Source organism: Carex rostrata, chromosome 25 (assembly GCF_964058835.1).
Source record: "Carex rostrata chromosome 25, lpCarRost1.2, whole genome shotgun sequence".
Classification (NCBI taxonomy): Eukaryota; Viridiplantae; Streptophyta; class Magnoliopsida; order Poales; family Cyperaceae; genus Carex; species Carex rostrata.
Window position 1 is genome coordinate 1,754,489 of NC_135942.1, and position 15,383 is coordinate 1,769,871.

At 36.0% G+C, this 15,383-nt stretch overlaps 2 protein-coding genes across 2 annotated transcripts; both read right to left on the minus strand.

The window, feature by feature from the left end:
- Positions 1-4,476: 4,476 nt before the first annotated feature.
- On the minus strand, positions 4,477-5,235 carry LOC144543909 (uncharacterized). Its single transcript, XM_078292360.1, has one exon. It carries the CDS (start codon positions 5,233-5,235, stop codon positions 4,477-4,479), a length of 759 nt encoding a protein of 252 aa, XP_078148486.1.
- A 6,243-nt stretch (positions 5,236-11,478) lies between these two features.
- Positions 11,479-13,689, minus strand: LOC144543591 (Ribonuclease P protein subunit P38-like protein). The gene is made up of 5 exons (XM_078291912.1): positions 13,578-13,689; positions 12,919-13,495; positions 12,397-12,452; positions 12,125-12,314; positions 11,479-11,962 (listed from the first exon to the last, which is right to left on the minus strand). Exons 1-5 carry the CDS (start codon positions 13,682-13,684, stop codon positions 11,621-11,623), a joined length of 1,272 nt encoding a protein of 423 aa, XP_078148038.1. The 5' UTR covers positions 13,685-13,689; the 3' UTR covers positions 11,479-11,620.
- Between the last annotated feature and the right edge of the window lie 1,694 nt (positions 13,690-15,383).

Sequence of the window (15,383 nt, forward strand, 5' to 3'; positions counted from 1 at the left end):
TTCCCCTCAAGTTGCCAAAATTACCAAAATGCCCTTTTGGCATTCAAATTTGATTTTGCAACTTCATATTGGTTAGATTAGTTTAATTGATTCTAAACCCATTAACCCAAACCCATTATGAATAGTAAATATCCAAATCAAATATGTATAATTGTCATGTACAATTATATTCGTTTACGGTTTTCGTTTGGTAATTTTTATACAACATGTCAAATATGTTTATAAACTAACCTGTGTTTCTGTTTGTCATTCTAAATGACGCACAATTAATTATAATTAATTATACCAAGTATAACTAATTATAACCATTAGTTTTTGCTTTGTCATTTTTTAATGACAAGTATAATTTAATTATAACACGTATAATTAATTATAACCATCTTAATATTGATCATAACCAATTTATAATCAATCACAATAAGATTCTCCGATTAACTCCTATATGGTGTGACCCAATAGGATCTGTGTTATGTTGGTAAACAGAGTTAAAACTGTTTTAACTTCTATAATCATAGGAGGCATCTGGCAGTATACACTATGACCATCCAATTACACAGATGATGATGTACTGTACATTATCACGATCCAGTAAACAATTTACTTGTGTCAGTTCTTCTGTCTCATAGCTATCAGATCAGTTTCAAGGTAGATGTGTGTCATCCTTGCTAACTGTATCTTTTCTTGATCTTGAGTAGATTATCAAATATAATTACTCTTGTAATTATACCGCATGCAGATAATCTAACTCTACCAAGGGGCCCAGTGATGCTATAGCTCGTATAGAGATACGAGGGACAAATAGTATTCTTGGCAGACTATCACTTCCTCAGCTAAGCTATACATATGGAAATGCTACCGTTATGACTGCTTTTTACGGACAGCGTTAGATAACACTCACACATAGATATTTCTTAGTGGGAACGATAAATACCTCATACTGTAGAACTTGACACTGAATGAAACATTAATGACACGAACACAATTCTATTTAATGTTTCATTCGGGGTCTGTCAAATACCATGTTCCTAGAACATGTATCTACGTGATTAAAATGACATCTCGTGTCAGGTGGTTTGTAAAACTTAACCATCTTTTAATCCACATACTAACCTTGTAGCGGTAATTAGTGTTCCTGCTAATTACCTTGGTTAGTGACCTTTTAAGAGTATATATCATCTATATTATGGAGTTTCACAATTTCAGTCATAAACTCGAAATGATCCATAAATGCAATAATACTCAAGGCAACAAAATGATATACATTCAATTCATGAACAAAGCTTTATGATAATTTATCGTATTATTGACTTCTAGATTATTACAAACTAACAATTACCTCCAACAAAAGTGAAATATCCGAAAGTGGATTTCCGATCAGTAATATCTCCTGCCCAGTCTGAATCCGTATACCATTCCACTCTTAGGTGTCCATTTCTCTTAAAGTAAATTCCTCTTCATGGAGCACCTTTTAGGTACCTGAGAATTCGAAACACAGCTTGCATGTGCTGCTCGCTTGGAGCATGCATGAACTGGCTTACCAAACTTACCGCATATGCGATATCTGGTATGGTATGAGACAAATAAATGAGCTTACCTACCAATCGCTGGTATCTTTCTTTGTTGGCTGGTACTTGAGTCTGAAAAACACCTAACTTAAGGTTTTGTACAACAGGGGTATCTACTGGTTTACAATCAAGCATCACAGTTCAGTTAATAAGTCTAACACATACTTTCTTTGAGACAGAGATATACCTTCCTTGGATCTTACCACTTCGATTCCGAGAAAATATTTTAGTCCACCTAAGTCCTTCATTTCAAATTCCTCGGAGAGTTTCTTTTCCAATCTTTTAATTTCCTCTTGATCATCACTTGTGATTATCATATCGTCTACATAAATAATCAGAACAGCTATCTTTTCATGCCTTTTCCTGTAAAATAAAGTATGGTCAGAATCACTTTGAGTGTACCCATATTTGCTCATAGCATTACAAAATCTCCTAAACCATGCTCTAGGAGATTGTTTCAGTCCATATAGCGCCTTTTCTAACTTGCAGACCAGCTGTTGAGACCCCGAATGACTGTACCCAGGTGGAATTTCCATGTAGATTTCCTCTTCAAGTTAACCATGAAGGAAAGCATTTTTTACATCAAACTGATGCAGATGCCAATCAAGATTAGCTAAAAGAGATAATAGAATTCTAATGGTATTCAACTTAGCAACCGGTGAGAAGGTTTCCTGAAAATCAATACCATGGGTTTGTGTAAATCCTTTGGCAACTAATATAGCCTTATACCGGTCAACCAAACCAGTTGGACCATATTTTACAGTGAATACCCACTTACAGCCTACTGTCTTCCTTCCTTTTGGTAAGCTTACCAATCGCCATGTGTGATTTTTCTCTAATGCCTCCATCTCTACTCTCTTAGCTTCCAACCACTTGGGATCGCTCATTGCTTCTTCAAGTCGTTCAGGAACCTGAACAGAAGCAAGAATAGTGTCGAACTCCTTCAGGGGACTGGGCAAGTGTTATGTTGTCACAAATTACCAATTGCATAATTTCCTTCACTGTCCTCATCTGGTCTAAACCGCTTAGGAGGTTTCCCTCTATTATGCCTGTCAGGTAATCTGTATCCTGTATTATAATTATTAGAATTTAAATTCTCAAGGTTTGAAACTTGTACCTCATTCTCAGAAGATTGACCATGTTGTGGTAGAGGGGACTGTATCGATTGCCTTTGCTCATTTTCTGGATCCATACTGAGTTCATCCCAACAATCAATGCTCCTTTCAGACTCAGCTTGAGATGGGCTCACTGCAGGTGTCAGATTATTTTCTTGCGCAAGGCTCCTTATCTGGACCGAACTCAGAATAGAGGTTGGAGCTGGGTTCGGGTCAGTAGCAGCAGCTGGGTTCAGGTCAGTAGCAGCTGTAGTTGGGTTCGGATTTACAGCAACACTTCCGGTGCTGACATTCCCATACGGACCCAATTGATGCCAATTTTCATTCTCAAATAAACTCTCCCCCTGAGAATGAATCGTATCCTTTCGAAAAAAACTTTTTGTTTCAATAAATGTGACATCCATGGTAACAAATAGCTTTTTAGAAATAGGATTAAGGCATTTATAACCTTTCTGGTTTTGGCCATACCCCACAAATACACATTTTTCTGCACAGGGTTCCAATTTTGACCGTTGATGTTTTTGTATATGGACAAATGCGACACACCCAAAAACCTTTGGTGTGAAAATCAGAACCAAAGATATTGGTACATATGAAGAGAGTACTTGAAGTGGAGTTTGGAAATTTAACACATTTGATGGCATGCGGTTAATTAGGTACACGGCAGCGGTAACCGCATGATCCCAATAGATTTGTGGTACTTTATACTCAAATAACATAGACCGGGCTGTTTCTAAAACATGTCTGTTTTTCCGTTCGGCCACCCCGTTCTGCTGTGGAGCTCCGACACAACTTATTTCATGAATAACCCCTTTAGAGTAAAAAAATTCTCGAAGTATGCTATTCACAAACTCACCACCATTGTCACTTCTTAGAAATTTAATGTTCCGATTAAACTGATTTTGCACCATGTTAAAAAAAGATTTAAAAATGTGTGTTACTTCAGCTTTTGTTTTAAGGACATACAACCACGTCATTATAGTACAATCATCAATAAATAGTACAAACCACCTATTTCCAACAGATGAATTAACCGAGGATGGGCCCCAAACATCAAAATGAACCAAGTCAAAAGGTTTAGTACTCTTATTCAAGCTATTAGGAAAAGACACACGATGACTCTTAGCTCTAATACAAGTTTTACAATCGAATTTTTCATTCTCACAACTAGAAAATAAACTTGGGTAGAGTCTTTTTAGATACCCAAAAGATGGATGCCCTAATCTCTTATGCCACATCCAAATGTGAGAGATCTGATTCATTGATGAACTTGTAGAAAAATGAGTCTTTCTAACCACCATGTCATCCAAATGATACAGTCTCCCCCTTCTAGTATCACGGCCAATTATCCCCTTCGTGAGAAGATCCTGAAAGATACAAAACTGGGGATACATGAGAACAACACAATTCAGTTCTTCACAAATCTGACCAACAGACAATAATCTGGTTGATAAAGAAGGCACAACTAAAGTATTTGATAAAGTAAGGAAAGATGAACACTAAACTTCTCCAGCACCCTTTACAGGATACGATTCTCCGTTAGCATTGACTATTGCAGTTCTTCTTGGTGTGGATATCTTCACAAGATCCTTTTCTGAGTAGGTCATGTGATCTGTTTCCCCTGAATCTATTATCCAATCAAACTCATTAGTATGATAATTATTAGAGACAAAACAAGTTTTACCTTCCACACGTTCCTTGTTCTCAACCGGCGGCAAGAGAGAGTATCTACCTGCTGAAACAGAGGCAGCAGATGCTTGGTTTGGTCCAGTCATGCCTGGCTCAGTTTGAACAATCTACCCAGCAAGGGCACCCAACCCAATAGGGGCACCCTGCGCAACAGGGGCTGCAGTCGAATCAGCTACAATCATTTGTGCCTCACCCCTGTACTGTTGCCAATCTCCCTGCCTCTTCTTCTTTTTATCTTTCCAACTCGGTGGGTAGCCAATTAATTTGAAACATTTATCCTTGGTATGTCTCGGATTATGACAGTAAGTGCAACCTTCAACAGGACCCAGTTTTGGTTTGGAGTCAGGTTTATTTATGGCAAGGGTTTGGTTTCTCACATGCATAACCATAGAATTTTCAGCACCATCCCCTTTGTTTAACATCACTGTTTGGCGGTTTTCTTCTCTACGTACTAAGGCAAAAGCTTGTTCTATTGTGGGAAATGATTTTAGTTGGAGAACAGTTGCCCGGACAGAATTCAAGTGGACATCAAGACCATCCAGGAAGGTCAAAACACGATCTTCTTGAACAAGGTAATTGTATTTCTCAATATCAACAGGGGAGGTCATAGGGTTTGGCCTACGTACATCTAACTCTTTCCATAACCCCTGTAATTGGGTGTAATAAACCTCAACAGAACAACCACCTTGTTTGACACGGTTAACTCTCCTTTTCAGGTCAAAAAACTGGGTCAAGTCATCTCCATCAAAAAAGGTTGTTCTTACTGAGTCCCAGACCTCTTTGGCCGTAGAGAAAGGGAGAAAATTACTTACTAAGGAGGGATCCATGGATGTAATCATGTAGTCTTTAACCGAAGAGTCTTCCATCTACCACTTGCGATATTGGCTATCAGTTGCCAATGGTTTGAGAGTTGACCCGTCAATATAGCCAAGTTTATCCTTCATCGACAGTTTCATCTTCAGCATCTGCGACCACAGGTTGAAGTTCTTCCCATCTAGTTTGATCGTCATGGCTGACATAATCCCATCTGGATTAGAGTTGCTTGGTTTTTGTTGTAATAGTTGTGACAAGGTTGCAGTCAAGCTCTCCAGGAGAAGAACATATTCAGATTTCTCTACTTCTTTAGACATTCTTCTTCAAAAAAAAAGGGATAGGGAGCAAACAGGGTCTGATTCAGCTACAAAAAATAAAAAAACTCAGAATCGAAATCTAAGCTCTGATACCATGATAAAAAAACAAGAATAAAGAACACCACACTCCCACAAACCTCCATCCCTTAATTTTATTGATAGAAAAAATCTGTTACAATTGTATATTTTTGCTCAATGCGCAGCCTTCTTAAATAAAGAGGTAAAGGCTGAATAAAGGAAAGAAATAAACCAGGATCTATCCTCTCATTAGGAAAGAAATAGCCTGCTAAATCACACCAGGATCTATCATATCATTACATATATCTTTCCTATTATTACATATATTTTTCCTAATATCTTTAAACAATCTAATAAGGCAACAAATAAACTAGCTGTGCGCCTCCAGCTTGTATCCTTAACTGGCTCGTGCCAATATATATCACTGCATGTAATAGTTATCCTTCGAAAAATATAACACGACATGCACACAAATTGTTATAGCACAACACGAGATATGATAAGAGTAATCACATTACAACATTATTTTTTATATGATTTTCACATTTTAGATATTTTTTCTAAATTTTTTCTTCCTTAACCTAAAATTCCAAATATATATATATATATATATATATATATATATATAGAGTACGGCTAACGCGCTTCCTCTAGCATATGGGCCGAAATGCTTCCGGTGAAAATTTGAAATTTCAAAATCCAAAAAGTCGATCTGAACCGTTCATCTTCTTCTCCATATTAATATCTGCTTGGAGACCAAATTTTACATTTTTCTGAATTTTTTTACTATTTATTAAGCCACTTTGAAAATCGCTGATCCAACGGTGGCTTAACAAAACAGTAAAACCATTGGATCAGCGATTTTCAAAGTGGCTTAATAAATAGTAAAAAATTTCAGAAAAATGTAAAATTTGATCTCCAAGCAGATATTAATATGGAGAAGAAGATGAACGGTTCAGATCGACTTTTTGGATTTTGAAATTTCAAATTTTCACCGGAAGCATTTCGGCCCATATGCTAGAGGAAGCGCGTTAGCCGTACTCATATATATATATATATATATATATATATATATATATATATATATATATATATATATATATATATTACCATGATCAAATTACTCATTGTCGTGATCATTATCTATAATTTGATCAAAACACGACACAAAATAACGAGACGAAACATAAAAAGATAATCACGACGGAACACGACGCAACACGACAATAATTCAATTGACGGCGTATAAAACTTCATTTAATCACAATGGACTGAAGTTGCAAAAAAGGACAAAATGAAAAAGGCCAAACGAAAGCGGGGTCCGCCAAATTTAACTTAATTCTCTCCAACACAGAGGCTATAGATCATCTTTGTACTTGTGGGGACCCACGCATGCTAAGGTGCGTAAGGTCAAGTGATGCTATTAGCTATGTGTCGTTTCCAAAAGATCAAATGAATTTCGTACAGTAATTGACCCGTAGCAGAGGATACGCGTTCGTTTCTAATTGGAACTACAAAGGCACATGGCCATGGGTATCCACATGAACTGGAGCAACAGCTTTTAGTCGGAAAAAATAAAAACCAGCCATCCAAATCGAAACCGACGTTTGTAAAGATTTATATCCAACCGAATAGATTTCAAAAGAAAAGGTGGTTTAGAAAGCGACCGTTCTAAGCGGTGAAACGATGGCGAAAACCACGACGAAATTCCAGAAAAAAATACAGGAAAAAAAAACTTGTTTTAGACAATATACAAGAAAAAAAATTAAGGATTTGTAAATCTTTTCAAACGATCGCTCTTTCCTCTCCGTCAACTGGTGATAACAGCAGCAGTGCAAGATACTAATTTGACTACTGTCTTTATTCGAACAAGCACTTCCGTCTATCGGACCTTACCACCACTTCTAGATGCTTTCGTCTAGTATTTGATCACCACGCTTTCCTTCGACTTCTTTGAATTTAAATTCAACAAGTGATTCATTTTTTCTTCTCCTTTCAAACTCTTATTCTCCTCTTTGACAATAGAAGAGTGGATGGAACGAGCTGTACATATTGTTATTTACTTTCTATGATGTTGTATGTTTTAGCTTGTGTGGGTGTTTGTGGTGTGCTCTATTTCTTCTGCTTCTCTTCTCTCCATAGTAAAATGAATTATTCGGGTTTGATTCGACGAGGTCAAAAATTCGTGATTCGGATATAATTCATATATAATTCAGGAATAATACATTGAGTTTAAATCAGAAATTAGGCCCATCAATATATATGCGATTAAAATTTTGGACTTTAGACTTTTGGACTTTCATTTATATAAAATTAGGCCCATCAAATAAACAAGCCTATAAAAACTGAGAGCAAAAACCTTGTTGGTTTCTACTTGCTGCCGGCTTCCTTAGTCCCACATGCAAGAAATAATTAATGAGAGCTCTAAGGTTTCTATAAAATAAGGTTGGAGTGCATAAGAGCATCTACATCCCTGAATTTCTTGGAGTTTTTAAATAATTGTTAACTAAGTTTTAGAAATTTTGTCTCTGAAAGTTTCTAAACCTCCACATCCCTGAAACTAAAATTAGAGTTTCTTAATTGTCATATCAGCAAATAAATTACAAAAGAAAAGAATTTCAGCAAATTATTTGGCCATCAGAGTTTATAAATGATTTATTATTAAGAAACTTTGGAGCAAAGTTGCTAAATAAGAAACTCATTTGCATCTCTGAAACTGGTTTAGAAACTGCCACATCAGATTAGAAACTCCAAAAGTTTCAAGGATGTAGATGCTCTAAGGGATATACTACTTGGACTTGATCAAAGAGTCATCTCTTCAAGGAGGAGACTCGTGGCCTAGGCACTGGCAGTGGCCCACAAAATAAATTTTGTTTAAATACTATGAATAATTTATTAGAAACGTGAATACTTCGTAAAATTTGCGTTTAATTTATAAAATTTGTGTTTTATTCATAAAATTCATGTTTTATTCGGTTAAAGGTTTGGTCAACCGAATAGTTCGCTATTCGGTGCGGTAACCTCATAAAAATATTTTATTCGCGAATTAAACGTGAATAAAATGCGAATCTTGTCACTATGCTTCTCTCTCTCTTCTTTCTGGCTCTCACACTGGCAGCTCTCTATTGGAACCTTTGAGTGGTGACTGTTTTTGTCCGGTTAATTCAATTCCTATTCATGTTTGATTCAGTGCCTCCATTGAAATATCTGAGTGGTGATTGTTCCGGTCTGATTGACAATTCCAATCCGGTTTGATTCAGTGCCTTCTATGATAAAGTATACCAGCAGGACAAACTTTGCGCACAGAGGAAACAATATGAAAGCTGCTATCATTTTCGTTAAGCAATGATGATCAAATTTGTATTAACAAGATACACATATTTTTGTGCGTTTTTAGTTTGTTTACTTGTATGCTTTTTAAGACACTTGTTGTTATGTAACAGTTACTCTGTAACTTTTTAAATAAATAAAATTGTCTACGGACTTTAAATCAAAAAAAAAATCAATAGATTTCGTCCAGTTGAATTCTTTCGACAGGTTTTGGGTCCATATATAGCAACCTAGAGACAGGTTGGTGAACCCAACCATGTGCATGGGTCATAAAGTTTTACATTTTGGATCTATTATAATTTGATCCTCGGCAAAAGATTCTGCATGATATTCATTTCATCCACAAAGGTAGAGCTTGTTGAGCCCTCCGATTTTTAACATTGTACAATCTACAAATGATCGAACGATTCTAGGTAAAGAATTCGTATAATATTACTGCTTTATAATTTAATTCAGTTTCTGCTCGAATTATAATTCAAGTGTAAAATTTATAAATTGAAGAAAGAATTTATCATATTAGAAACGTAATACGGAATTCTAAATTCTTTGCACCTCTAGCTGTAATCATATTTATTTTCTTATTGTTGTGTTGGACATATGAAGCAATAATAGTCACGTAACTATCAATATCCACACGAGCAAGTTCAAAAACATACTGAGTTAGTATGTTAGTGTCAACTGACAAATCCTTCTTATTCCCTCTATTTATAGTTTTGGTGAAATATGTATGTTAGAATGAGCAACCCTGAATCCGAATTGCGACTGCATATTTATATAGTGTGCATTTATTGGTCGTACCCATTAGTCACTCTATTCGATCTGCACTTGTTCAGATATGCTCATTCAGATGCATAGATGCATCTATTCAGACAGAATAGAACTTTTGGCCCATTGAATTTAATCCATATTTAATTTTAGAAATTAAATTATTATTTCCGAGAACATAGTAGGCTTGATGGGCTATCAGACCTACTTTTGAGTATGATGGGCTTTAGAACCGTCCAATTCGCTTTAAGATCCACACACACAAAAATTGATGGAAGCACGCATAAATATTAAAGCAGAGCGTACATATCTTAAAGCAGATCGGACGATGCTGATATCCATCGAACAAATAATAATCCACTGTCATTAATTTCAGTCTAAAATAACTTTGACTTGAAGAACATTTCCATCAGAAACGGCCTAGATTTACACTAGGCTTTTAAGGATAAAGGATTTACATCAAGCTTTAAGTAGAATAGAATTTTTTTTCACATTTAAATTAAGGTCCTTACCAGAGTTCTTTGTTCATTTTCAGCCCAAAGTTTGTAAGAATACACCTTTCCAGAATAATAATCTTAAAGACTTTTCAAGCAACCAACATTGGTATTTTCTTGGTCTAAAGCGTTTTACTTCTAATTCCAGTAACTAACATAGTTACTTATCCAATGTGCCTTTTTTTCTGACTTGTAAGATAAAAGAGGTTTAAAAGTTCCTATTAAATTTATCAAAACTCCAACCTCCGATAATGTCTGGAAAAAATTTAAGAATGCAACCCTCTTTTTTAAGAGAAAAAAAGAAATAAGGAATCAATGAGTTTATAGTGGAACCAGGTAGTGAAAGGAATTAAATAATCACTGTCCCAAAGCATTAAGAAATTGTTTATAATCACCACAATGGCCAAACAATTCGCTCAAATTATTTCTATAATAATTGCCACGTGGTCTATTTAGATGAAAGTTTAGAAATTTTAGAGGCTTTAATTTTTAAACAGTGGTCAACAGTTATTTAAAAATTTATTTCAATTACTAATTATTTGATGTTCGTTCCTTCTATTTTGGACCAAAATGTTTTATCACTCCAATTCGGCCTTCCAGAAAGTTAATTTTTGGGCTTGTTTTTGTATGGTGTACAATTGTCGTCACTTCATATCCTTTTGACACTCCGGAACCCGGATCATGTATTGCGAATTTCAACTGTTTACCTCTAAAAAGAAGTTCGTACAATAAATCAATCAATTAATCTGAAGCTGGAGTCTATTCATTTCATGTTTGTTCAAAAGAATTCAAATAAAAGTGAAAAGCAAAAAACAATTTATAGGTATTTAAATTTACATAAATTTATTTTGACCATCGTCACAGTATATGTTGTTGGACATATATCCTAAATAAAAAGTTTCCCAAGGATGCAGCTGCTACAGCCTTTATCCGCATTGTGTTTATATTGATGCGATGTTTATTGCAACCTACATTTGGTGTCTGGATCTTTGTTTATACCGACTTCACTTCTTCATAACCATGATTTCACTCTAATTATACCTGTTTTGATGTCTTTGTTTTCTTTGAACTGGTAAATAACTGCTCAAGACCAAAAAATTTGAATCTGAGGCCTGTGACGGAAGTATAACCTTGTTGCATACTGCAGCAGGGATTGTATTCATAACCATGGTTCCACTCTAATTGTTACCTTTTTTGTTATGTCTTTGTTTTCTTTGAACCGGTAAATAACTGCCAAAGACCAAAAAAATAGAACTTGAGGCCTCTGACCAAAGTATAACCTGGTTGCATACTGCAGCAGGGATTGTATTCAATCCAGTGAAGGTCAATAAATAATTAAATATCATAAAGAGATTTTCTGTAATAATTGGTCATCTACAGTTTTGATGATCTTCTACTATTTCACAAGTTAAGGTCAGCTACAGAACTGTGCCTTCCAAACAAACTAAGATCTAAGTGCAAAATATTTAGTTTTTGACCAGTAACTACATAAAAGTTGGTAATTATAACAAAATCTACCAGAAGTTGGTGTATTCCCTCATGCGAGATGTACTTGCAAGCATTCCCTCCAAATCCCCCAAAATACGTGCCAACCATACTTCCAAGTTTCTCTGGATGTCCTTGAAATTGTTTCTTATTGAATCCAAGGATCGCTTCATCCTGAGCTTGTCCTCAGCACCGAATTCTTCTCCAAAGCTAAATCTACTAATGTTTAGGGTTTCTGATTGAACCGTGCTGAGTTTGAGGTGAGTCTCTGTTGCACGGTGTTGTAAATGCTTTGCCTCCATCAGGAATTCAGTTTGTCTCTGTAGCCGCAATTCCGTTCCTATGTCTGGATCATAGGGGTCACTGGCTCGCTATACAAAGGGGAACAAAATTAAAAATAAAATATTTGTTTTTCAAGCTTTGTCATTGCTTAAAGAAATGAAATGTTGTTATTATGCAATTGACTTTCCTGACTGCTTACTGCTGCTTCTAATCTACAATAAATTATATGCAAATGGGAATTTAAAATGTACCATTCTTTTGCATAGATCGTCAATTCGCACAGAAAGGGATTGGTATCTTTTGGCTTGTTTTCGCATAGAGGATGGAATTTTTGACAAATCTCCTTTACCCAAATTTTCTAGGTTTACTAGTTCTTCCTCTAGTCCTTTCAGTTTGTTTGGTAAACCTGATGATTCAAGACCTATTTTCCAAGGAGATTCTCTGAAAATTAATCAAAAAGAATAAATTTTAGATCCATTTCTTTTCTCAAAAGTAACAATGAAATTTTGAGTTTTAGGATTACCTGGCTGTTACATGCTTCAGCCCACCCATTGATTCGACAGGATCATAATTCAGGCCCTACAAAAGTTACATTAGGAAAAAACATACCTTTTTTTTTAGCATCTGTAGTAAAATTGGTTAGTTATTTTACAACCATAAAGGTTGCAGTGCCGGGAATAATGTAAGCTAAACTAATATTTTGATGCAATGAAGAGAAGTGAACAAAATATTAAGAACTTGAAAAACATGCATTCAATACATGTCCTGACAACCTACTACTACAAGGCAGAATGATCCCAATCTCTAATATTATTTTTCTTGAATTGTCTTTACTTAGGTTATAATTAGTAATTGGTAGTATATAATGTAGCTGTAAATAATGTACTAGCAGAACTAGAATTTAAATTGCCAAAAATATGCAGTGCAGTTGACACTTGATCAGTCACAAATCACATGCCAGTATCAGTCTGATGTAGCACTGACACCATCACACTCTCTAGTAGTTAACAAGTACAGTCACATCAAGATGGGGCAGGGTAATTACCTGCCAAGGAATGTGATTGGATTTGGAGCTGGGATTGTGGAGATCAGACCAATTAGAATCAGTATAGTTATAATTTGCATTATTTGGGGGGCCAAAGCCATGGCCATCCATTGGGGGTAACATCATCAACCTTTGTTGATACATCATAGCTGCGATATCGTCCAATTCGAAACCGTTTTCAACCCTTTCCTCATGTAACACCATATCTTCCTCTTCATCCATCTCTTCCTCACTCAATTCACCTTCTACTTCTACTTCCCCTTCCCCTTCCCCCGCTCCAATCTCTCTCTTCTCCTTGCTGTCAGTGACATCATCACCTGAAACAGTAGCAGCAGCGTTGGCTGATTTGGCAACTAATAGTTCTCTTTCAAGAGAGTCAACCCGGGCCCGTAGCTCCGATTCAACTGCACGTGCATCCTCAAGGCGGTTAAGTAGACTGTGTTCGGTATCCAGCCAGGCATTGCGGTGCTCCGCCAAAATCTCCGCAGCACGGGCATTGGCGAGGCCGTCCTCCCTCCGGCGAGCCCGTACCTGCCTCAATTGATCTTCTGCCTCAAACAACCTCAGTGCCAGCACCCTATTAATTCGTACTATTTCAGAATCTACCAATTAATTGATTGATTGATAAACTAAATTAGATGGAAACTGCGGATTGTAACCTGTTCCTGGACTGAAGAGAAGTGATGTAGGGAAGAGCATTTTTTGGAAGGAGACCTAAGAACACAGCAAAACTCAAACCCAGGTATGTTGACATTGTTTTCTTCATTTCTTCTGTTGAAGTGCTAGTACAAGCACCATTGCAATTTGAACAAGGATAAACCCATCGCTTCTCTTTGCTTCCTTCTTCGTCCGACATTGTAGCAATTTTCACCCTCTCCATTCGACTGGTTCTGTTTTCTTCACCGTGTGTGTATGTGTGTGTGAGAGACAGAGAGAGCAAATGGGTCTAGAGTCTAGACTCTACACTCTAGAGCCATGTGCAGTAGAGTGCGTATCCTCTGAGATATCTCAACTTTTGCGTGACTGACGTGTCCGGTGCCTATTCGGATGTAGGGGTCATGTGTGCTTTGAGATTCGTGTAGAGCGTATTTAAACGGTTGGGATTTTCCATAAAGTAACACAAAGTTTGAGATATCTCAGAGGATACGAATTCTGTGCAGTATGAGTTAATATTGTAGGACCCTGGCAGGCACCTAGGGCTATTGTTAATTACTGTGTTGTCTCTATATACACAAGTTGATGAATCCATATCCTCTGCATTAACGTACTGTTTGAGTTAATTTTCGGACCGTTCGATGAGAATTCGGGCCAATCCGGCCCACGCCTATAACGCACGGGATCCTCTAATATTAGTACAGATTCAAATCCACGGTCCCGATCTTAACTCAAAATTTGAGTTAACTTAGAGGATACAAATTCACTTTGATAGAGGGAAAGATGAAGTGCGGGACAGTTGAAGCCTGAACGGTAAATAAAGAAACCGAATCATCTGCCTCTCGGGGTGCAGAGTCACTGCGGGGTGGGATCAGAGTAGGACCAGTTACTGTTTAAGGGTTTAACTATTGTTATTGTTTTTAAATGAGGCCCCACCCGCAGAGACTCTGAGGACAGACGATTCGGTCTCGTAAATAAAATAAGAAGACAGATGTTGAAATTAGGAAGAGGAATAAGACTAATTTTTATGATTTCCTATTCTATTATGATAGTAATTTTCTATTTATAATTGCATTTTTTGTAGTTATACTTTATTTTATTATCAAATTTATTGATAGAAGTTGTCTTAGAGCTTAATTTTTAATTACTATACTTGACAAAATCTTTGTCCTTAATCATGATCTATGATGAGATTATGATATGTTGAGAGTCATTATTTATCTCATTTATTTTATTTTTTGAACCGAGGAGTTAAATGAGATAAATCATGTTTTACTGTTTTTTTACTCCTAATTAGATTAGGAGATTTTGATTTGGTGAAAAAAAACAATGCCATTACTAGAGTAATAGACTTGAAATTCAAATAAAGATGAATATTAAATAATTAGATAAATTCATATTAATTTTTATTAAAAACAAAAAAAAGTTTTTCGATCCCTTTTTGCTCTTTCTATGCGACTCGACAAAGGAAACATGGAGGCAAAATGGAAGTTTGTTCACCAATAGTGTAGCAAGTGATTTGATGATTTCACAATAGGAACCAAGTGTATCAACTTAGATCAACCAATCCATTATTGTTATAGAAGTGAAGTGTTATATTTTTAAGTGCAAAAGGTCAAATCATATCAACTCATGACAGGTATCTCATATCTGATTCAAGTAAATTACAAACGGACGGTTCAAATTAATTATTTTAACTTGATATGAATTTTAAAACGAACCTCCTATAATTTTTAAATTATAGGAGTAAATTTTTGTTGGAGGTTTACTAAATTTTGTTTTTTTGATGAATTGGTCACTCAAGTTTGATT